General features: G+C 35.8%; 1 protein-coding gene across 5 annotated transcripts in view; it reads right to left on the bottom strand.

The window, feature by feature from the left end:
* arid3c (AT rich interactive domain 3C (BRIGHT-like)) overlaps nucleotides 1-25,633 on the bottom strand; it is a 170,901-nt gene that overhangs the window by 22,458 nt on the left and 122,810 nt on the right. For all 5 annotated transcript variants that reach the window (XM_048188243.1, XM_048188242.1, XM_048188244.1 and 2 more), the window contains one exon: nucleotides 6,008-6,080. In XM_048188243.1, coding sequence (XP_048044200.1) covers nucleotides 6,008-6,080 — 73 coding nt within the window. The remainder of the gene's footprint in view (nucleotides 1-6,007; nucleotides 6,081-25,633) is intronic.

Genomic DNA, 25,633 nt, shown 5'->3' with positions numbered 1-25,633 from the left:
ACCCTTAGTGATAATAGTGAAATAAAAATGGCAATAAAACATTGTTACAATAAATAATAATAAAAAGCAGTACATTTAAATGTTACCATACATTATTTGACCAAATATTTTAATAGTCATGAAGCCATAATGCATAGCTAAATGTTGGCAAAAGCATTAAGGCCTGTTCACACCGGGACGAATATCGCGCGCAATTTTCGCCGACGTTTAACGCCTCGTGACTAAACAACGGGCGGCAATGTGAGTGTGCACACCGGCGCGAAAAACGCGAGCCGTAAAAGCGTCATTTTTTAAAAAAACGCCTCAGGTTCGTTTTTTTGGTTTGACGTGCCGCGTTAAAAACTGGCCGACCAATGAGATTGGTGCTTTTGTTCACGTGCCTGGAGCTGCTGAAGTTACAGTAAAACACGACTTGGTGGCGCTCAAGCACAAAACAGTCTTGCCGAGCACACAAGACGACGAAGAGAAAGTAAGTAGACGAGGAAGACCCCTACAGACTATCCCTGCGTCTCAAACAGCTCCCTAGCTTCCTAGGTCGTGTATCAGTATACCATATAAATGAATGTGGCCGACTCCCTGATCAGTGCCCTGACTAGTGAACTAGGGAGCTGATTGAGACGCACGCTATGGGTGCTCTGCCAGTTCTTGGCCATACCAATAGATGTGTATTATTTCTATATTTTTGCTGTTTTTTCTTTTACATTCAAGAAATATAGTTTATTTGCACTACTGTTTCTGACTACCATCTCTCATATATGCCATTTAATATCTGCATTTTTATCTTCTTTAACTTTACTAATATCATATGTTTATTTGCACTACCGTTTCTGACTACCATCTCTCATATATATGCCATTTAATATCTGCATTTTTATCTTCTTTAACTTTATTAATAAAATAAATATGTTTATTTGCACTACCGTTAAGCACAAGCGCCACATACTGTCAGGGAGTGAATTTGTACGTTCACTCTGTGCATCGCCAGTGAAAATCGCTTGGGTGTGAACACAAAAAACGTCTCTAAAAATTTTTTCTAAATATCATTTCTTTTTACAGGTTGTTGTCAAAGTGTCAAAGAGCTGCGATAACAAAGTTTAGGAAAGTCAGGAAACACTCTCAGCAAGTGCAGCTTTTAATAAGAGCAGTAACGTGATATCAGCTGTTTGTGTTTCCATCTCAAATTTCAACATTAATCTTATTCAACTCAAATATGTCTTGAAATGTCATTTATAATATGCAGTATATCTCTAGTAATATGATCCCCAACCAAGTTTCAAACAAGAAAAACCACTAACGACGTGCTCCTATGAACACCCATATGTCAGTGGAGGAGCAAGCGGGTTTGCTCTAGCACAAAAAAAAAGTACACTCAGGATTATCAAATTATCACCTGTCACTGTTGCAGCACGCACAGACACTTGTGCTCCCGAGTGTTGGAAAATTGACCTTCGACAACCTGGCAAATCAGATCTGAAGAATTTAACCACAGTCACTGACAAAATATCCCATAGTACGACTGTAACTTTGACTGCCAAAAATAACATGTAATATCCATATGCAACATCTATGTTTAGAAGGTAGGTGGAGACTTGCAGAGGCGCAATTTTTTGCCCCAGATACCCAGTGATCTTAGAACCGCACCGGTCTATTAGTATCTACTGAATGAACATGTATCGCTGGATAGTATCGTAAATCCTCTGTCACAATGGTCTCATCTCAGTTAACAAACAGCTCCAACTGTCATTCACCATAATGAGTGACAAAACTTAATATGGAAAATGTTAAATGGGAGTTCCCGTTCTATTCATGCTGTCAGTGTGATAACACAGCTATGAAAGCCACTTGGTCATTTAACACCATGGAGACATGACTGACAACACAACAGTAAAACAAGTACAGCAGATAACCTGGATTATGTGCTGAAAGATTCATTTATAACAGGCAAATCCATAATAAAGGCTTTATTCTAAAACTATTTTTTTTAATATTATAGTGTAAATCACAAAACTGATAGCTAAATGAATGTTTGTGTGAAATAACCCAGGTGCATTAAAAATCTTATAAACATTTATATGTTTTTTCTCTGTAAAACAGTAAGTGAACCCTTGATGACTGCACTAGGTGTTCTTAGTGATTAAGTCAATACAGATTTAGACATCAAGCATAAGAACAGAGGCAGCAGAGGCAGATTTAATTATATTTGATCTCATGGCTGAGCTGACGGGAAGAGCTTCACTTCGCTGCATTCAGGCATTTTTATGTTATGGCATCACTAGACTGGGTGACTCCTCACTGGCTGTCTCGGATGGATTAGCCCATGGCGCAATAACAACAGCACGAACCGCGATAAAACCTGCCCTGCATTCCTGTCATCACAAATTCAAACAGATGAGACAGAGCTAAATGACAACTCAGTCCTCTCTGTCATCTGTTGCCTCTCAGGGCAAATAAACCAGATATCCTGTGACCTGTAACTGCCTCAAACATTACACCAAACCATCGAGGTGGAGTTCTGCTTAAAACAAGAAAATCTGTTGCAAAGATGGTTTGACTAGTCAAAAATGGCCACACATGATGTATAAACAAATATACTACAAAAAAGTGTCACAGGAATGGAAAGCTTCAGAAAAAAATGTCTGCGTATAATGTAGGGCTGTAACTAACGATTATTTTGATGATCGATTAATCTATCGATTATTTTTACGATTAGTCGATCAATTTTACGATGTATTTTCTTATGAGTCGATTAATCCTTCACTTAACCTACCAATAAATAATAACTGTTACTTCTGCCATTAATCATTCAACGTTTTATTCAAACATTTTCTCATTAAATACAAATAAATAAAGTTTTATCACAATTGGCGGCGAGTTGTTGAATAAATGAGTCCAATCAAGGCGTAAGTTATTCAGATAGGGGAGTAGGGATGAACATAAACAGTGCAACGCGTCGCCACATTACACAAAAATCTACGTATTTTTGTAAACAACGTAATCGATTACAACAACGCATCGTTCCAGCCCTAGCATAATGTAGCACAAATGATGTGGAATAAGGGCTGTCATTTTTTATTTTTTTTATTGAATACATTTACATTATGTGTAGATTTAGATTATAATAGTAATGCTATTAAAATGCATTTTTATTTTACTAGTAATTTAGAATTTATTTTCAAACTATTTTTTTATTTTCCTCTGTTAATTTTAAAGTGGCATCCTTTTAAAAAGGGAAACAACATTTATAAATCTAATTAGTAAAATTATGAATACATATATGATATAATAAATATTCTCATTTATTATATAAAATTAAAGTTTTCCAATACTGTACATTTTCAAACACACACTGCTGAATATCTTCCCTTCAAAACTCGGATGTAACAACATCACAGCACTAATATATAGTAGGAATGGACAAAAGCATGAAATGAGCTCTGAATAGTCAGATGTCACAATGTTGTGAGCTATTCAGTAATAATCTATTGTATTGCTGACAAGCTGCAAGGTCAGCAACACACCACAATACATTTACACATAGATTTTATTGAGATCCTGCCAAGTACCTTTAGTGTAATGTGTAAGGAAGCCACAGTCACAACTGTTAGAAAAGCACATCTGTCATTGTTCATGGATTACGAGAGTGTTTCTTGCTCAATTCTTCTTTCTCAGAAAAAAAAAAATCCACAGCATTTTCTGTCTGTCTTGCAGACAACTGCGCATTGATATTGGCTGTATATTTTATATTACAGCTGTGGTTTTTAATGTCCATTAAATCTAATTAAACAAAGAAAACAATTACAACTAAAAGGGGGGAAATCATCTGAAGAACAAAATTATATTATATATTATTCTATTTGCAGGCTGATGTATTACTTTGTTTACGTACACTACCGTTCAAAATTTTGGGGCTGTTAAGATTTTTTTTAATGTTTTTGAAAGAAACCTCTTATGCTCACCAGGCTGCATTTATTTGACCAAAAATACAGTAAAAACAGTAATATCAACTTAGATATAAACCAAAATTACAGTGAAAATACACCGTATTACCAAAACAGAGCCACACAAAACAACAAAAACAGTCGTGTGTACTTAAAATAGCTCTGTCCTGTCTTGGAAATTCTTCAAAGGCTGCAAACTTCCTCATATTATGCAAGGCCATTAAAGTTCCTCTATTTCCTCTATAAAATAACGGAGGCTGATGTCAGCTAAAGCACCTTGGTGGGAAAAACCTCCCTGATGATGTACCTCCCTCCTCAATAAAGCAAAAAAACACTATGCTATGGCCGGCTAGCATAATACCAGGATGCTGCCTTCCCCACTGTGGCAAGGTCATCCCCTAAGGGATGTTTTCATATAATCTGAGAGTAATTATAAAACAAACAGCAGAAGCCGTTGTTTCAGATAGCATCAGGGGCAGAAACACGCCACAGTGGCAGCAACACTTCAGAGAAATCCTATCACAATAGTATCTACACACTCTCAGCCTTTACCAAAACAATAAACCCTGCATTTCTATTGTTGGCAGGACTGCAGATGGGTGCTTACACATTTATGATGCTTTGTTTCCAAACACAGGTGGCACACAGTTGTATCAAACCTTCTTATTCCAATTGTTCATATAAAATGAGATCCTCATTATATTCTTAAAAATAAATACAAGGTTTTCAGTATTTAATACATTTTTTTTTTTTAAAACAGACCTGCAAACTCAAAAGAGGTGAAAAAGGTGACATGTTTATTAAATTGTACTAAATTGTTGTAGGGGGGTCTGGGGGCAACGTCCCCCAGGAGAAACTTTTTGTGATTTTAACATGTAAATGAAGCATACTGGTGCACTCTGACAAGAAAATAAATGGAAAAGACAGTATTTACTTCAAGTAATAATGATAATAATAATTAAAAAAACAACACTAGGATTGGGCATTGACACAAATTGGATTTGATTTTGATTCCGAAGTTTGCAATTTGATTTGATTTCAATTTGATTACCTTTGATTCAATATTGATTAATTTGGGGCCTATCTGGTACAGTACATGTTTCCTCAAAGAAAAAAATATATCTCTCAATTAATGCTGTTAACTACAAGGAACCACAGCTGGTACATCATTATAATATTAAAGGTTCAAATTAACTGATTTGTAAGCTACTTGCATTTAATTAAACAAGGAAGTTTTTATAATAACGTTATAATAAATATTTAATGTCATAATTATGTTTCTACTCATTCTTTTATATAGCCTAAATGGTGGCTGTCATAAAACGGATTTATACATTCAGTATTGAAGCACATGTTAAGTACAAAAACAAGGAATATGCAAAAGCCTATAGTGCATATATTTAGTAAAATGCTCCTCTCCAAGTTTATTTTTGTAACTAAATAATGAGTTTTTGGACATTGAACGGCTTTTCAGCGGTAAATGTGACATTTTTACAAGATGTTTTATTGACGCCTTTCCGTGGCTGAAACACTGATTGATCGATTTTTTCAACATACCTTCGGATGTTCATTCATGTTTATTTCGTGTTGTAACTAGTAAAATGGAAGAGATGGTCGATTCACGTGTCACGCCACAGAGCGCCAAAGATCGTGACAGCTTGAGAGATGTCTATGGTCTCACTCCAGTTTATAGGAAAGAAGCACATTTTTGCTTCTTGTGAGGTTTATTGTGCTTACAATTTCATACCTACAAGCCCCTCCCGCCCTCCAAAAACCCCCCAAAAATCTTTGGATCTACACGATTCACATATATGACATATTTTGATTAAAAATGATGAATTTTGCAGAAAAGCGACTAGGGATGTTTGCAGGGATGTTAAAAGCTTCTTTTTTTTTTATGTGGTAAGTGAAAACAATTTTACCTGGAATATGGCTACAATATTACCAGCAAGTCCTATAATTACCATATGTGAGCATTATCATCTAAACATGCAAGGTTTTGCAATGTGGGTGTGAAGGGGTGTGTGCTGACATTCGTGATCTGAATAGCTATACATAACAAGACTCACCTCTTTTTTGCATGAAACTGAAGAGATCGTCAAGAAACTCTTTCCTTTTCTCATCATCGTCCAGTTCGTATAGCTGTGAAATGATAAAATAGATGCTTTGTTAATATTGTGAGGATTATGAAGCTATAAAAAAGTGGAGGCACTCTATCGTTAAATACATTATATTAAGGCTGGATGCTGATACACCCACACCAGTGGGAAACCACATGCATTTTACGGGCGCTTTTCAATTTATTGGCATATCCATTATGTTTTCTCATCCTGTCCCCTCTCTCTGAATGGACATTCTCAAAAGAGCCTTTTAAAAGCCATCTCGTGAAGGAGAAGACTGCAACCTGATGGAAATATGTTCCTCAACCTTCACTTTCAATAAGTCTTAGGCCACGTTAACAGACGAGCAGGTCGATACAGGAAGACAGAGGGATGACCTTTGGAAACAGCGGGGCACATGGAACAAGGCCCCGGAGATAATAACCGATCATTTAGGAGTGTATTAGCTGTCACCAATATTAAAGGACCAATGCAATCAATGCCTCAGAAAAAGGTACAGTGGGTTTAAAGTGTGAATACGATACAGGCTTTTACCCATACGTGACATTTCCAAGAAGTGAAACACGAATAAAGCATGTTCTGTTTGAAATATGACAAGCAAACAAAGAAAATCTCTAATCGTTTGAATGAAGCTTTAAAATGCAGTAAAGCCTGTCAGGTCACTTGCACAGGTGACATCTGTCAAAATGTGTATATGCTTCATAATTTCAAGATGTATGGCAATGAAGGTGACATTTGAATCAGTCTGTTAAAAGTCAAGTTAACTTAAATCTACCCTTCCTAAGTGGCTGTCCATATGTGTGGGTTTAATCTGTTTATGCAGATTAACTGTTTGGCAAGTTGTTGAGTGACAGAATGTAAACCCTACAGAGCAAGGCACTGAATGTGTAACAAGAGAATCCGGCTTCTCTTAAAGTACGCAGATTTAAACGCAGATGTTGCGCAAGTACGACAAGAAAACACTCTGGGATAAATCAGGGAAAATATACATTCTAAACCAAAATAGGTTTGAAAAATTTTGAATTTAAAATATAATTTCTCATTTGTAAACAATACCAAGTGAATTCTTCCACATCTTCAATACATTGCTCACTTTTATCTGTCCAACTCTTTGCCCATGCCACTTGAAAATGCCAGGAGCTATAACAGTAAATTAGAGATTCATTAAGATTGAGGTGATGTAATTGTGACACTGTCAGTTGTAGAGGTCATCACTAAGCTGGGGTGAACAGTAAAATGGTAATTAAGTCAAAAGCGTAATGACATCTACAACATTGCATTAAATATTAACAGATGGAAAATACATTAGAGCTCTGCTTCACCTTTGAGTGGTCCATTACAGTCATATTAGGTCTATTCCCAGCATCATGACTGCAGGAATGCAGAGCACTGATGCATGTAGTCTCACAAGACTCACATGAAATCTAAATCTTGATTTATATGAATTTGAAATCACTGATTAAATGGCATAATCTACTTTGTTAAATTACATGAAAAAGCCTGTTACTACACTGCTAAGCTGAGATTCAAAATCTAATTTATACCCGAAAATTAACAGAAAGTTTTAGAATTTAGGTCACTTTATATCTCTAGGTCACTATTTAAATAACAGATATTCTCAAATAAAGCTGAAGAATATGATATTTAGGTTTTACAGAAACTTGTGGAGTTCAGCTGCTCGAGTCCTAAGGGACAATGGGAGGCAATCCAAATAATAACACTTTCCATTTACAATTAACTTATTCACTAGGCTTTTAAACTGCATCATATTTAGTATTCATATTTTTCATTTAAGCTTTTCTATAAAACAAAAAAAAACCTCACTGTGTGCACACAAATCACGTCTATATCATTCATAAGCCAGTATGTCGTTCCTTACTGATCTAGTCAGTTGCTGAGCACATGTGTGATCATTATGAAGCGTCTCGATGATTCCTCATAGTTTCGAATGACATAAGTTGCTTATAGCGTCAAGCCCCCCAAGGCTGCTCTCTGTGCAACACTGTGAATACACCCTGACTCAACCTTCAGCAACTACCGGTTCAACATGTATGGACAAAAAAAGAAAAGAAAAGTGGAAGGTGATAAACACGTTTAAGTAATTCATGAATTACAAACAAAATATGCCTTTGACGTACATGTTTTATAATGTTATTTATTTGCAGAACTCATCAAAAGCAGAAAATACAAAATAAAATATATTTAATCTTGATCTCAGTATATCACTTTAAGTGTTCATGCTGAAAGAAGCATCTCACCAAGATTTCAGTAGAGGGAGCTCTTCACAACACAATAAATTATCACACACAACTGAAACGTTCCGCTTTTCTATCAAGACATTTTTACCAGGACAAAACCAGACCTGGCCTGACTGACATTGAGGGGTCCAACAAAACAAGGACACTTACTCCCAGATTGGGAGTAGAAAAAAACAAACACTTTCTTGTGTTTATACAATTAATGTCCAAGAGAGACATGTTTCACAATCCTCAAATCAGGTATGTGGGCCAATGACAGGGTGACATTCTTTGTGACTGAAAACACACACCGCTCATTTTGACAAAAGCAGTGAAGGGGGAGCTTGGATATGACTTTGAACCCAGTTAAAACGGAGCTTCAGGCAGTCTAGAGCTGCTACATGTCATACTTAAACCTGGAAGCTCAGCAGAGGGACTGACTGTTGACCTTAAAGTTTGGAAATGCTTTTACTTCTATACCTTGTGACCTCTGTGACCCTGCAAATAATACACACCCGGTGGTATACTCATGGGCATGCTCATTCAAAAGTCTGGCTAACGGCACAGATGAACGGCAAAGGTGCAAGTTATTTAATTTAGAAAAAATAAAGGCAAAGTAAAATAACTTAAAGGGTTAGTTCAGCCAAAAAAGAAAATTCTGTCATTAATTACTCACCCTCATGTCGTTCTACACCCCGTAAGACCTTCATCTTCGGAACACAAATTAAGATATTTTTGATGAAATCCGATGGCTCAGTCAGGCCTCTATAGCCAGCAAGTTTACACTTTCAGTGCCCAGAAAGGTACTAAAAATAAATTTAAAACAGTTCATGTGAGTTCAGTGGTTCTACCTTAATATTATAAAGCGACGATACGTTTTGTGCGGCAAAAAATCAAAACGACTTTTCAACAATATCTATGGCAGATTTCAAAACAATGCTTCGAATCTTTTGTTTCGAATCACCGGTTCAGATCGTGTGTCAAACTGCCAAACTGCTGAAATCACGTGACTTCGGCGCTCCGAATCACTGATTCGAAACAAAAGATTCGAAGCAGTGTTTTGAAATCAAATATGTTTTTAGTACCTTTCTGGGCACTTAAAGTGTAAATTAACTTGCTGGCTATAGAGGCCTCACGGAGCCATCGGATTCGGTCTTACGGGTGTGGAACGACATGAGGGTAAGTAATAAATTACATTATTTTCATTTTTGGGTGAACTAACCCTTTAAGGTGTAAGTTTTGAGCTTATTTTCTTTATAAAAATGGCTAAATAGTTACAAGATTTTATCAATTTGTATGACTTTTTCAGTTCTAAAAATAACACTTTTATTACTCTCGTTGAAGGGGTAAATTACAATAAGAAATATCTTGATTTTTAATTGTTTTAGCTTATTTTAACACTTGTTTCCTTTTTATTTTAAATCATTTTAAGTCATGTTGTGGCCCCTGGCTGAGAACCAGTATGCCAAGCTGTATAACTGACTGTCATCCCTGCAAAAAACTTCCTAGACTAGGCTAGTTTCATGGCTCTCAAAGCACTCTGCAGTCTCTTTATTCTCTTATTCTCTAAAATATTAATTACAATCAAAATTTATTTCCATTTATTCATTCATTTGGTAAACTGCTATGTAAAAAATGAGAATATACAGCATACTGGTCATTATCGCAAAAATAAACTCCTTCAAGATGATCTGATCACCCTGTGAGAGTTTATTTTGCGATAATGACCTACATTATGATGTACATTATGCCTAATGTAAGGTAAAAAATAGACTAAAAGCACATAATTTGTTTCTTTAGAAAATATATGAGTGCTGTATATATTGTTCATTATGGACCAGTGAGATTAAGAACAGAAAGTTAGTGGAATAAATAATTTTGAAGGTAACAATCACCATCTGTGCTAACAAACCACTAATTAACAAGCATCAATACTGGGAAAAAAAAATCCCATGACAACAGAATCGATCACAAGAAGCTCCCTCTTTGTGTGTGGCACTGACAGTGTGTGTAAACGTGTGTGTGTGTGTGTGTGTGTGCGCACTGGGTGCCGGAGCTCCTGGGAAACTGCTAGGCTTAATGTAGCTGTGTGTTTAAATGTGAGTGTGTGAGAAGCACAGGCGCAAGGGAGCAGGAGTTAATTAGAGAACAACACGACTGGTCACGCTGGCACTGGTCCAAACTGGCCAACTGCCAGTGCTGCTTTCATTCCATTACACACACACACACACACACACACACACACACACACAGATCTGCAGCGAGCTCAGCTGACATAATGAGATGTGTAAGCTAATATGAAGAGCTGATCTTTGTCTTTCCTTGATGGAGTTCCTCCTAATGGGATTTGCCTGGGTACTTGAGCTGACGGACTGGATTAAGTGGCAGTGAGTTGAGCATGTACTGGCAGAGCTAAGTGTTGTTTTACAGGGCCAGTGCAGGATGCCCCTTTAACTCCCATGTGGGAGGTGTGAGAAAGGCCCGTCTGTGATGAGCATGGACCTTTGCCCAGACTAAATCAGACTGTCATGGTGTAACGGTGTATGAAACTGCTTTGTGAATTCAAAAATCTGTGTCGCCCCTCAAATGTATAATGTCATCACACATCTATTATATATTTTACAAGGTTGTATTAAAAGCTAAAACAAGCTACTAAAGTATAATGACAATACTAATTTTCTACTGTGTATCTTTTCAAGTAACAAGCTACATTTTCAGTGAGAGCCCGTTATTCATTATCCAGGTCACTTACCGTACTCCACTGAATGAATTTTATTAAAAATTCATAAAATGAATATTTAATAAATCTTACCTGAACATTAATGTTGATTGCTGTTAATGTGAGTTACTGTTAACCACTATGTGTTTGACAAAATATGTAGTATTTAATTGATATGTTCAAATGCTGCCACCCTAATTGAGATCATCATTGTTTTTGTTAGATAAATACTGCTCTGATTTACATAAACTCCCACTTTCCCACTCATTTGTTTCAATCTTAACTATATTGAAATATTTCACTAAATTATGAATTATGTGAAATGCTGGATGGACAAATGTCAATCAATCAATCAATCAATCAATCAATCAATCAATTAATCAAAATGTAATTATAATGTTATTAAACAATAATCTAAAGTTACCTATTCATATTCATGGTTTCTTCTGTTTACATTTTCACATGTTCAGATTGGTCAGTAGCCGTCATATCATGCAATCCTGGCTCAGAAATCAACCACCGCTTCTGCTTTCATCAAGATGGTGACGTGCCACAGGGGAGAATGTGGGGATGGTCCTTCACCATTTTGTTTTACTGTGTGATTTGAGGACTAACGCTTTGTCCATGAGATTGCAAAAGATGCCTGAAGCTGCTCTGCCTAACCTCAGGTTCCACAGAGATTATCAGATGTAAAAAGGCATCTGAATAATACTCTTTTTCAGTCTTTGCATCTGTTATTTCCTCACATCTGCTTCTGATAATTTTACCTTTGACATTAATGAAATTCACTGTGCTAGAGCCACAGATTGACCTCATAGAGTGGTAAGAGGAAGAAATAAAGAGAATGTGGGATGTCTGACAGAATTTAAGACACTTTAATGGCAAATCCCCATAGTGCAATTAAGGGATTAGGCTGAAAACTGCTCAGCACTCATATTTCGCTCTTTAATTACAAGTGAAAAACACAGCAAATCTTCATAATCACTCAAGCAGAGCCACATGAATTATACATCACCTGACCAGGACATTTTCTGCATGTGTGTTTTCCATAAATAATTGAATGTAAAAGAATGTAGCCATCCTTCAAAGGTTTGTATTTTCTTATGGCAGTACGCTGGCCACGGATTACAGGCAGAGGCTTCATTTCTATTTTCAAACCTGACCTTTGAGAGCATGTATAGAGAATGTAACAGCCTGAACTGAAAGGCGCTACATAATGGATTTATCAGCGTACACGTACAGTATCATCCAGGGGTGACTGTTGCCTTTTTCTTAAAACTATTAAAAGTGATAGAGCCATAAACTCTATAGTGATGACCGAGGAGCAACTGATAAAGCTTTATTATACAGAATCAAATCTGAATGTACCCAAACTGTACATTGCATTCTTGATTACTGATTAACTATATAAAGCAATAAAAACTGCTTTTGAAATTGTGGAAATATCACAATCAAAGTTTTACAGGTCTTTTGTGGCGCTTCTTTCTGTCTGATGTTGCGAAGTGAAATATAAATGTGTATGTTTTGATATGCTGTTGGCAGTGAGGTGTACACTAGTCTCAGCCGCAGACAGTCTGTTCAATGAGCATCTAATGAATATCACACGCAAAACTTGAAAGCTTGCATGTTCTGGCAAACTCTAATCTAATTGACTGGCTTTATGCACACAGGTATTTTATCAGTCCTTCTGGAAACCAAGACGCATTTACAAGGCACTGGACTGATAAAATAAGTGCTTCTGAGGAAGAACTAGTCACTGGATTGCCAAAGTTTATCAGATTACAGACGTCTAATAATTCTGATGACACATCAAGTTTACACAACCAAGGTTATAGTTTTTATTTTTTTAACAGTATAGTTAAATGATCTATCAATCTATCTATCTATCTATCTATCTAGCAGTTGGTGCTCTGCCTTTATTTAAATTAAACGTTATGTTCTGATCTTTCATTCTCTCTTACTGTTATATTTTTCAATGTTTCCACGACACTACAAAGTGAAACTATTGCAGGTGTTTTTCATTGCAGGGTTTTCATTTAGAAAATATTTACGTTTTTATAATTTTTAGTGTAATTATTTGGTAGTCAGAGGTGTGGTGTGTTTTTTTAAAAGGGATTTTTTTAAAGGGTTAAAGCGGGGCGTGACCAAAAAAGTTTGAGAACCACAGCTTTAACTCAATATCAGTAGTAGTATCAGTAAGTTAACTGGATCACACCATTAACTGAATGAGATTTACCTGTCCTTCAATTATATGTAAAAACAAAATGAATTGTGATTGATTGCTTTACATGTCGGTCAGATATGTCTTAGACTGTTCTTGACTGTTGTCGGTTAATGAAGATTTACAGGATGAACTTGCGGCTCAATTGGATTTTTGTTGTGTAAAAAGTGTTAAGACTTAGTTTTATCGCCATCTTTGATATTACTTGGTCACTGTCGCTATGTTAAGCGAATACGGATTTGACTACCATTGCACATTCATACAGACAGTATTCGAGATGTTACTATAATTTGATGTGTGAATGGAATATTTTAAGTCTCATACCTGCAAGTAAATGCGGTTGTCAATCCCAAAAACTGACAGTGTGAACATTCGAAAGTGTTTATAAACTTTTCCAAAAGGTTCACTTTGGCAACCTGTTCTGAACTCTGGAAACAAACTCCAAACAAACTTTGCTTTGGCCCGATTTTGTTCGAAATAACGTCACACCAGTTCTTCGATTTCATTTAAAGTATCTTGAGGCTTTAGCTACGTTGATAATTTCTGTACATATGAGACCTCTACATTATCTCTACAATGTGTTGATGTTAATGAATGCTATGACCCTACCTCATTGAATGACATAAGAAAAACCTCCAAGAAATTACACACTATTTATTAATTCAGGACAAACATGGCCATCCACACTTACAAAGTACCCTACCCAAGTGAACTACGAGCCCAGTACTGACAATATTTTTTTTCTAATATTAACTTATCCTTTTTTTTACGAAATAAATAATCACTGTGAGGAAAGATCATGAGACAAAGTGCTTAGAAATATTTTATATTAAAAAATCTGCAAATGTACATGTAAAAAGACACTGATTTAAAAAAAAGTTGAACAAAGTAACACATTACATAGAAAAAGTAGCAATATTGCATTTACATTTATTGGGCATTTTAGCGATCTAAGCGCATGGTCTAATGCACACGGCACAAGTGCACTTAGCGCAAGTGTCTGAATCCACTTTTGCTAGTTTAACGACGGGAAAAATGGTAGGCGCTCCCGACGCATGGTCTAAAATGGTTGTCCCTATTCTCTTAATGAGTAATTGGTGTGTTTTGGGCATAACATGCATTTTTAAAAAAATTTTGTAATTTGCAAACGGAAAAACTGAACATGAACTGAACGGAAAAACAACGTGACGCAGGACAGGAAAATGATAACTGCGTCGGGCTGAAACTAGCAAATGACACTTGTCGTGCCTGGCGCCGCATTGCGCCGGGTGTATGATAGGGCCCCAAGACTTAATGCACAAATCATTTGATATACAGTATCAGATTGTTTTGTTCTGGTATTTTATCAGTCCTTTTATCAATCAATCAATCAATCAATCAATCAATCAATCAATCAATCAATCAATCTATCTATCTATCTATCTGTCTGTCTGTCTATCTAATTAAAAACAAAAACTAGCCAAGAAACGTGCGAGAAATTATCGATTGCTATGGTTTAAACTGACAATCTAATTGCACATTTAAATATGGCTGTATTTAAGAATTGTATTGTATTAATTCCAGAAACTTTGCAATGTGTAGTTAGCACTAGCAGCATAAATATATATATATATATATATATATATATACACACAGAAAAAGATAACAGATATGTCTGTGATTCACTAAAAAGCTCAACGCTGAAAAAACATTGATACTCTTCAAAGAGCGCAAATGTACCGGTACTGCAGAACGGCAGGTATCGTCACATTAAATAATCAAATAAATCTTTGGTGAGACAAAGACTCAATTCAGCAGCCGCCAAAATATTTTCAATGCAGGAAAAACCTGCAAGTGTATAAAAGAGCTTTCCGTTTGCATGCACATGTATGAAAGGGGTGTGTGAGCTCTGTCTGGAAAGGTTGAAGGTTAGAAAAGTCTACCGACCTCTCTCACTCATTTGTTCTTTTATTTCTAGTGTCGCCTTCAGTTGCTATACAATGACTCAGCCCTATTATTACAAGCTTTCCCTTCATCTTTGCTTCTTCAAAGCCAGATGCCCTCTGGTCCCATATAATACAGATTTAGTCACACACAAATCATTTGGCCAAATCATCTCATTATCGCTGTCAATCTTTTATCGTGAGAGATATCCTGTATGATGTGTCTTGTTGTAATTAGCAACAAAAGAGTCTTCTTTCACATGTCATTTCTGGCCGCTCCCTCAGAATTAATTATGACCCACGCTAACATATCATAAGCTCTTATGAAACCTGGTTTTACAACATAACATTCCACCTGTCTCTCATTACCTATAAAAATGGGACATCTAATCTTGATAGATAAGCTTCTAGGCATTTAATCCAACTCTGGGTTAATTCAATTATTCAATGTGTCCCCATAAATGGGCTCAAAAGAGCACAGTTTGAGTACAATTAATGTGACAAATGTGTTGGGTGTGTGTTTGATGGATGGCGTTCACTCCCAAACAGTTTCTTTACATGAAAAAGAAATGCTTATAGGAGTCATGTTTTCAGATTAAATGGCTCATAACCCATCAGGAAATCTGATGATAAATTAGAAATAACATGTTGGGACTACACAGGTAAGATAATACAAAGACAAACAAAACTACACCACCTGACTCAATAAATAAATAAATAAAATAAAATAAATTGGACGACTCATATATGAAAATTACAGACACCAAAATTAAATGCAGATAATTAAAAAAAAAAATGACCACTAATCATTTGGTATTTTTAAAAACATTAACAATTACAAAACCATCACCACATTCAGGCTTAAAAACATACTATTAAGGGTTTTATAATTATAGATGACTACATATAATTATAACTCTAGATAGATATATAATTGAAGAGTTTGCATAAATATATTAAAGTTTTTTTTATATTTATTTTTGTGGTATAAATGTACCACATGGCTAAAAAACAATCCATTTTTAGAAAACACTTTTACTAAACTTACAACAAAAGCAATGTTGCTGATCAAATTTATAGTATGTGCCCAGTACCCACGGAAAACAGGCCGTGAGCCTGTCATGAGAAAATATATCATATGGATTAGCCTTTAAATGCTAATCGATAATTGCATCATTATGCTGTAGCGATGACCCACACAGCATAAACACAAAGAGAGGCTGCTGACATAAAAGACTGTACCACTGATATATTGATCACCTCCTCCAATCATTAATTTATGGAAAAATAGACTCGGCACAGTCTTGTGAGAGACGAGGCCTTTGTTTTATTCTGGATCTGAGGGGAAGAGGTAAGGCTCTGTAGTGATAATAAAGTCATCTACTGCCATCGTAGTCCTCAAGGTCTTCATGGGAAGTAAAGGGCTAGTGGTTTGTGTGTGCGTGCATGGGATGGGGGAGCTTTGTGATCTCTAATGCAGACCTGACACAAGAGGAATGGAAGCTACATCTCTGGCCTTCACCTGTATTTGAGCCAAGACAAGGGTCAGACATGATTTATACAATAAATAGTAATGAGGATGCAAGGAGTCTTTCTGCTGTCTGCATCTGCCTGAGTCAAGATATGATACAACTTGCAAGCCAAAATATTGGTCTAGTCTACCTGAGAATATTTCATAGTTCATATATTAAGGCTGTCAATAGATTATTTTTTTTTAATCGCGATTAATCACACACTTAGCGTGAAATTAAGCATACACCATTTATCGAGTTTAACACGTCCATTTTGTCATCATTGCCTATATTCAGCAAAGTAAACCATCAAAATGAAGTGTGATTTTCACAAAACTGTATTTTTCAGCTTTTTTCAAGGTAAATTTAGATGTCTTTCCAAAAAAAGGACACCAAATAACCAAATTATATGATTTCATATAATTCATACATTTATGTAGGCTACACCAAAGCACCCATAAAAAAAAAAACACAGCAAAAAAATGTTTCAGAATTCACAGTGTATAGTATGTGCAAGAGCAAAGAGCTTGTTTACATTTTAGACAAGACAAGTTGTGTTACTGAACAGGACCACATGGAGATGCCAAAAAAACCTAAACCAACTGCCTTAACCTGCATTTAAACTAAAGTACACAGCAACATACACAGGACAAATCCAAACATTATCCTGCATGTGTGTGAAAACAACGTGAATGTACTGAAATGTGTCTGTGCATAAGTACAATGTGCGTCGAGAGCGCTCATGCGTGATTTGTTTGTGCATCAATATAACAGACTCACGCGTGCTTAATGTACAACTCCTGTACGTCACCGCAATCGTCTTTACTTTGATTGCAATCCTCATCCATCAAAACTTTCATAGCAAGAAGCTGGTTTACTTTATCCAGCCGAGAAACATAGCTTGCATATCATCTGGCCATACAGAGGTGGGATGTCTCGACGTTTCGTTCAGACAGGAACATTACGATGCGGGAGGGCTCGCGCTCCTCAGATGCAATGACAGAATATGACAGAGAGTTTGTGTTTTAAAGCGAAACAGACACTAGAATGAATAATTTTTTTTAAATGAATAAGAGTTATTCTGTTCAACAGCTTTGTCTACTAAACTGTTACTAAATTACTAAACTGATTTCCCTCCCAGTTCACACATAACAAAATAATGTAATTATTAAAAAAATATATAATTCTTAATAAAAGTGATATAAATTCAGTGGATAAATAACACAAATTAATATAATATAATATAATGCAATGATAATAAAGAGATGTGAGTTGGCCAGACCCTCTCAGTAAAACACTGCCTTCCACCACATAATCATATTTATTTGATTCAATTGATACTGACGACTACACAGCTACAACAAAAAAGAAAACAACATTTGTTTGATCATCTACATGACAATCAATGGAAGAGGCACAGTATGATCGGCTGACACGAATAGGCCACGCCCTGATCTGTCCAGTGACACCCTCAGAAAACAATGTAGAGAATGCCTGTGTGTAATTTTGCCACAGAGCACATTTAGAATCCGATCCTACAACAGATAAGGACATTGCTTCAGCTATAGGGAACATAAAAGAACATTCAGTTCTGTTCTGAGTGTCTGTTTGTCTGGACATATACATGGGGTTTAATTTAGGAGTTTGGCAGTTTGCAGTGCCGTAAGCTCATAGGATCTTGAATCTCTGTGGCAGTTTCCCACACCATCCCGTCATTAAAATTTTCTGTCCCTCATCATTTCTTTCGTCCAGTGACTGGGGGCCCTCCTCCATCCTGTTGTAATTGTGTGATGTTTACCCTACAAGCCCAAGGCCATGTCTCTAATTATCCCCACATGAAAACTGGAATGTCCAGCACTGTCATTAAAAATAGAGCTAATACCCAGAGCCCCACTAGCAGCAAAAACAGGTGTGGTTGTTATAACCAAAGCCCGATTCCTTTTCAATTTAACTTCACACTTTATTGTAGGGTCAAGTAAAAAATTCAAACTCCCTGTTAATCTTCTCATACACTCGTAACTTTTGCGATGCTAACATGCTAGCTATTCAGTTTCGCTGTACGGCAGGAGATAGCTCCTTCTAGCTCAGGTCAATAATGCATGCTGAACGCAGGACTAACGAAGCAGGCAAATGTTTAATCGTTGCATACAACACAAATGGCAGAACGAGGCCACATCCACAGAATAGTGCAAATGCAACCTCAGCAGAAGCACTCAATGGCCCAAACAATGAGGCCTTTCGTCCCCCGGCTGCATGGAAGCTGCTCCATATTTCAGTTTTGCTGATGCACAGGGGTCAGGTCTGATTCAGGACTGAGCCCCCCCAAAACCCCCTTTCCCCTTCACTGTATGTTATGGGTTCTATCCTCTGTCACAGGCCTAGATGCATGAATTGTGGTTTAACTTTAAAAATTTAAGTTCGCTTAAAGAATTTTTTGAATTTAAAACATACAGTGATTAATACAAAGCCCCACACATAACATGCAGGGAAAAAAGTAAACCGTTCCCTCAATATACAAAATTGTGTGCACGATTTACTATTTCGTTTCCTTGATTTGCTAAATCGTGTGCAAAATTTACTAATTCGTTCCCTCAATATGCTATATGTGCGCACAATTTACTAATTCATTCCCTCGATTTGCTGAATTGTAAGCATGATGTAGTAATTTATTCCCTCGATTTACTAAATTGTGTGCACACCTTACTAATACGTTACCTCGAATTTATAAATCATGCGCATAATTTAGCAAAAATATTAATTTTGGCCAATTGTTTTCATCGTATGGCCTGATAAATTGCTCATTACATTTTATAATATTTGATCTAATATTAATATATCATAAAATACAAAAAATAAAAGTAATTGTTTTAAATGTTTCAAGTAAATTTTGGTAACAAAATGTTATAATACTGTACTGTACAAAAATGACTTTTTGTATTAAATACAATTTTGAAATATTATTAAAGTGAGTGTTATGCAGCAGCGAAGGTAATCTAAATGTCTAAAAAATATAGAAAATGAGCATGCACAATCAAATGTCCAATATCTGCTGATAACCTATATGGTATCAATATTTTGTGCATCCTTAAATGTAATGTAATGCTAAAATCACTATTGCACTACATCAATTCGGGACAGTACAATAACACATTATAAATGACTAGAACCTTTCACTCCAATTCCAATTCATTAGATTTACTGAACATTTTTGAACATTCATCACTATTTTTAATTATGATATCAAAAAGACTTCAAGGAGAGCATATGACCATATCTTTCCATAATATACACAAGACATGACCAACTAGAACCTAAACCACATGCTAAATTATAGCCAGTTCCTCTGAATGACTAACCTGAGCAGGCACAAAGAACACCCTGACCAAATAAAATGTTAATAAGTGTTCGAGAATCAACAATTAAGCATTTGATATTGTGATGTTGTTTCACGCTAGCTGCCTGTAAAGAATGCAGGCTGTGCTTAATGTCCTCAGCTAATTCTGTTTCCCCCCTGAAATGCTTCCTGTTCTGAATGAAAGTTTTGGGACAAAAGAAAAAGTTTAACACTAAATGAAAAGCATGTGATGTCTGGACAAGTGTGGAAAATGCATAGTTAGTAGTAATGACTTTCCAAGAACACTGAGGATGTTAAAACACGTTTTTCACCCAACATTACAGATCCTTCATCTTTCAGCCTTTTCTGTGCATGTACAGCACTTCCTAAAACCTTTCTAAAAAAAAAAAAAAGTATAAAACATAACGAAGGAACCTGCATTAAAGCAGCCACTCTTCATGCTTTGTAAAGGCCTTTTGTTAACATGCCTAATGATTTATTCTGTCTTAATTCTTGTGGACAGAATGGTGGAATGGCAATTTACATGGGAAAAGATCATCTGTTTTCATTGCAATCATGCATGTGTTGAGAGAAACACTTCAGTCTGTGGTCACCCTGTTTGATTATTTAGTCTCCTTACAGTATGTAGCAACTGAGAAGATAAAGTGAGAAACCACTGTGATATGTTTTTCAACATTTATGTTGACAAGCATTTACAGTCATGTGAAACCATGATAACGGCAATTATAAATAACGGTTGCAAAATGAAGAAGTGGGTAAGAAAGTGTCATAGCAGCTATGGCTACATCACAGGTTCGGTTGATAAGAGAGAAGCAGTTATGACCAAATTGGCATTTTTCTTTCAATAGGTGTTAACAGCTAGACAAATTTTAATTGCTGTTATCACTTGAACGATAACATGATGCAGTATTTGGTATGTCTGCCTTTTACTTTAATGACGTGTATGTAACAGATCTTTACACATTTTCATTTGACTTCATTACATTATTTTTTATTTTTTTAACCCTAAAACTTTCTATGATCTCGTTTAGACTCATTTAGATATGCCTATAATATCCAAACATGCCACAATTCTACAGTTTTAATAAAAAGGAAGAGGTTAACAAAATGACAGTGTGCAAGTTTGTACCATATACAACTCAGGAGCCTGAAAAACCACCCATCCCCCACCAGAGAGATGTAACACGTCATATGTCTATATGATACAACCAGCAAAGCACACGTATGAGGTTTTAACTCTGAAACACTTCAACTGGGCCCCTCTCATATAATATAAATACTCTTGAGCAGAGCACCAATGAAGACAATGTTCAATGGCCTGCGAAGCCCTGCATTGGGCCCCTGTTCACTCTGATGGAATGCAGTTGCTATGTTTAATGAGCAAAAAAAACCCTCAATAATATGTCTAAAAGAAATATTGCCCTTGTCAAATAGAGTAACTGGAATAGTTAATATCCAAAATGTACGATTGCAACCCTACACTCTGATTCTATAATTACAATCACTTATCTTGTTTTTGAGTCATGACTATCATCACTTATACTGCTGGATGCAGCTGTTCCATATGCAATGTTGCATTTATAAAAACAACAGTTAACTTGTAAAGCACTGAATCCCTCTAAAATTGAACAGTCTCTATTAAAACATGTTCCCAGAGCAAATATTTCTGCTCCACTAATGTTTTAATTAAGTTTATACTAATGAGAACCTATAGGCCATCATAGGCCGTTTAAACCCAGTGACTCTAGGCATGATTAGTAACATCAAAGCCTTCAGCTTGCTGTACATACATGTGTTTTTGAGGCCAGTAACATGACAGCACAGCTAAAGCATTCATTCAGCCTGCCGCTTACCTTTTTCTTTTTCCTTTTTTAGGTTTACATGCAGCATAGCTCTTTTGGGACTCGTGCAACTCAGGTTGGAATAAAAAGTGTATTTTTATTCACTCATTTTTTTAATAAGAATTCAGTGCTTTAAAAGTTTACACGTTTACATTACAAATGTATTTTATCCCCTCCAGCCTGGTATAAAAGTCAACAGCCCATTGAGTGTGAGTGGGGCCACTGCTTTAGCAGGCTGCTTTAAATTGTCTAATGGTTTAACTCCTAAATTCAGAGGGTGGTTTAATGTGCTGTGATAAAATATTCATTCATGTGCCTCATACAGACCATTAAACCTAAAAAAAAACAAAAAAAAAACAGTGTATGTCTTTATCTGAAGTACACAGTGACCTCTGCTTCACTTAATAACACCAACAATTTATACTCAAATATTAACCTGGCTGACCATAAATGAGAGGATTTTCATCATATTTTGCACTGAATGCATGTAAATGTATGCAGAGACAAGCTGAATGGCTTTCATTTGATACTACTGGCCTAACACAACAATTAAGTCCTCCTGCTTTGTGAATCAGGCCTTTGAATAACAAATAGAAGGTCGCTTTTTTCAAATTTAATGCTAACCAAAAATATCAGGGAAATTGGCTTGCTTCCAATGGAATGAGATATCTACATCTTTAAAATGCAGTGATTAATAACAATAACAGCAGCAATAGGCCTACACTTTATCATAATTAGAGCACATTTCATTAAACACAAAATGTGTCAATCGCATAGAATGGTTCAACTAATAAACTGAAAAGGGTTGTTTTAAAACTTAACAGTAGCACAGCGGCAAGGTCAGTAAAGCTCCATGGTGTTTTGTGCATTTCTGTGACAGATGTTTGAGTTTCATAATGGCTGTATAGAGAATCACATTATAAAACATGCCTCACCTAATCACAGTCGGTTCTCATGATACATGTTGTTCTCTGGAAAGCCTTACATCATTTCCTGATAAGAACCAGGGCTTTTTTTTTAGCCTGTCAACTATCAATTTTATCAAAAGGGAACTCTGCATGATCTTAAAGGAACACTCCACTTTTTTTGAAAATAGGCTAATTTTCCAACTCCCCTAGAGTTAAACAGTTGAGTTTTACCGTTTTCGAATCTATTCAGCCGATCTCCGGGTCTGACGGTCCCACTTTTAGCATAGCTTAGCATAGTTCATTGAATCTGATGAGACCAATAGCTTCTCACTCAAAAAAATGACCAAAGAGTTTCGGCTAGGAACTTTGCTGCCGTACCATGGGTGTAGCAGGCGCAATGATATTACGCAGCGGCTGTGACCCCTAGGGCTGGGTAAAAAATATTGATTTCTCGATTTTAATCGATTCTCATTTTTACAAACCAATATCGATTCTTAAATCCCAAGAATCGATTAGTCTAGTCTGTTTTCAGTTGATGAATGAGCAGAATATGTAGTGCCTCCCATCCAAAAAAATCGCAATAACCTTTATGCTTTGTTACTTTTGATATGAAGCAAAGTCTCTGATTTCAAATGACGTGCATCTTATTATGAGATTCAAAAAATAAATACCATTTTGGCGCTGTTTAATGTGACGTGACAGATCGTTTTAGCGACTCCTCTTATCCGCTTTAATACCAGTTACAGCACGAAATAAACACGACTACACATCTGAAGGTATGTTAAATTTACAGTACATCATACCGAAATCCGTATCATGTCTCATGTAATAGCTCAATCAGTGTTTCAGCCTCGGAAAGACGGCAATAAAACAGCTTGTAAACAATGTCATGTAAAGTGACATTTACCTCAGAAAAACATATTCAGTGACCATAAACTCATTAGTCAGCTAGAAAAGTGAACTCTAGAAAGCAGCATTCTGATAAATATAGCTATGCACCATTACATATTCATTATAATTTTTAATGTTCTTCAATATTTAATGCATGTTTGAATAAATCAGTTATGACAGCTGCGATTTAAAAAAAAAACCCGAATTGGAGTAGAAATATGATTATGTAATTCTAAACTTTATTTATAATAAAAACATCATTGAGTGTAATTTAAGTGTTTGTATATAAATTAGTTAATTTAACCTTCAATATTATTATCAGCTGACTTACATGTGTAGTTTACAGCATTAGTTGAGAGATTTTTTTCCTCTAGAAAATGCCATGTTCCTCTTGCCATGTACTGTAACTGAAATACTACATCCAAAACAATCGATATTGAATCGAGATCCTAATCAAATTGAATTGTGAAAATTGTGTCAGTACCCAGCCCTAGAGACCTCCAGAAGGAAACACGGTGCATTAAGTGTCGGGAGGTGAAAACTTTTAGAATTTAAAGATCAAGGTAAATTGTACTTAATTTTTTTTCCGGGAAACATGCAAGTATCTTATGTTGCTTCCAAAGGGAAGTACTAAATGAAAAAAAATATATATATTTCAACAAAATAAGAAAAATTTGGACTTCTTCATCCTGTTTAAAAGTTTTCACCCCCCGGCTTTTAATGCATCGTGTTTCCTTCTGGAGTATCAGTGAATGTTTGAACCTTTTTTAATAGTTGAGTTTGAGTCTCTCAGTCGTCCTCAGTGTGAAAAGATGGATCTCAAAATCATACAGCCACTGCTGTAAAGGGTTCAAATATGCAAAAAATCCATGAAAGATCCTGAAGGATTTTTCTGAAGAACAGAGCTCAGTTTAACTGCTCAGAATAAACAAGAGACTCATGAACAACCATCACAAAAAAAAAAAAAAAAACAGTCATAGATCATCAGGTATCCACACACAGTATTAAGAATCAAGGGTTCCCAAACTTTTGAACGGAGATATTTTAATAAATTCAGCTACTTTTTTTGTCTTGTGGATTATATGTAAACATCTTTTATGTAAAATATCTTACTCAGGACAGTACTAAATAAAAAATAACATGCATTTTGTATGATCTCTCTTATTTTGTTAAAATTATTCACATTTTCACAGATTCTGCAAGGGGTTCCCAAACTTTCGCATTCCACTGTATATCTAAAATCTTATATCAGGATATGAGTAATTTATTCTTATTAAAGTTATAAAAGTGATTCACTTGAGAGCAGTGGGAGATTTTCTCTCTTTTGTTGTTTGATTAACATTAATGACACAGACGATGGATATTAGCCTGTTGTCACTTTAAGACCAAATGAACAGATCCAATATACTGTTACACATGCGTTTTCTTTCTCAACTTAGTCTTTTTATGTTCACTTAAGACATAAATGACTGTGTTTAAAAGGATACTTGCAAAGCTGGGCATTTTGACACATACATATATGTATTTAACCATTCAAGCCCAATTAAGCGGCAAAAAGAAAAAGAGTTCAGTACTCACGCTCTATGAGCAGAGGCTTCATGTGCATGCATCTCTCTGCCTTTAGGCACTATTATTGTTAAAACTTTAACATATTTTATTCAATTAATTTGACATACTTTTCTTATTTGGGGGAAAATAAAGAATTTGGGAAAAAAGAAAACAGATTTCATATGGCCCTCAAACAACTAAGATGTATACCTTTTTCCAAACAAGGTACAATTCAACAGAGATGAATTGAAAAACAATGATTTTATTTGTTTATTGTGCATTCAAGTTTATTTATTTTTGTATTTATTGTGAAAGAAAATTTTATCCATCCAACACAATCCCGAATCAGCTGGTAAAGGATTGTATTCATTACTATGGCTGGGAATCCTTTAACTTTGTGGTTTATGATCAATGCTCTGCAC

The sequence above is a fragment of the Megalobrama amblycephala genome, linkage group LG4, assembly GCF_018812025.1.
Source record: "Megalobrama amblycephala isolate DHTTF-2021 linkage group LG4, ASM1881202v1, whole genome shotgun sequence".
NCBI lineage: Eukaryota > Metazoa > Chordata > Actinopteri > Cypriniformes > Xenocyprididae > Megalobrama > Megalobrama amblycephala.
The sequence above is the reverse complement of the archived record's forward strand: the minus strand, read 5'-3'. Positions and strand labels throughout refer to the sequence as shown.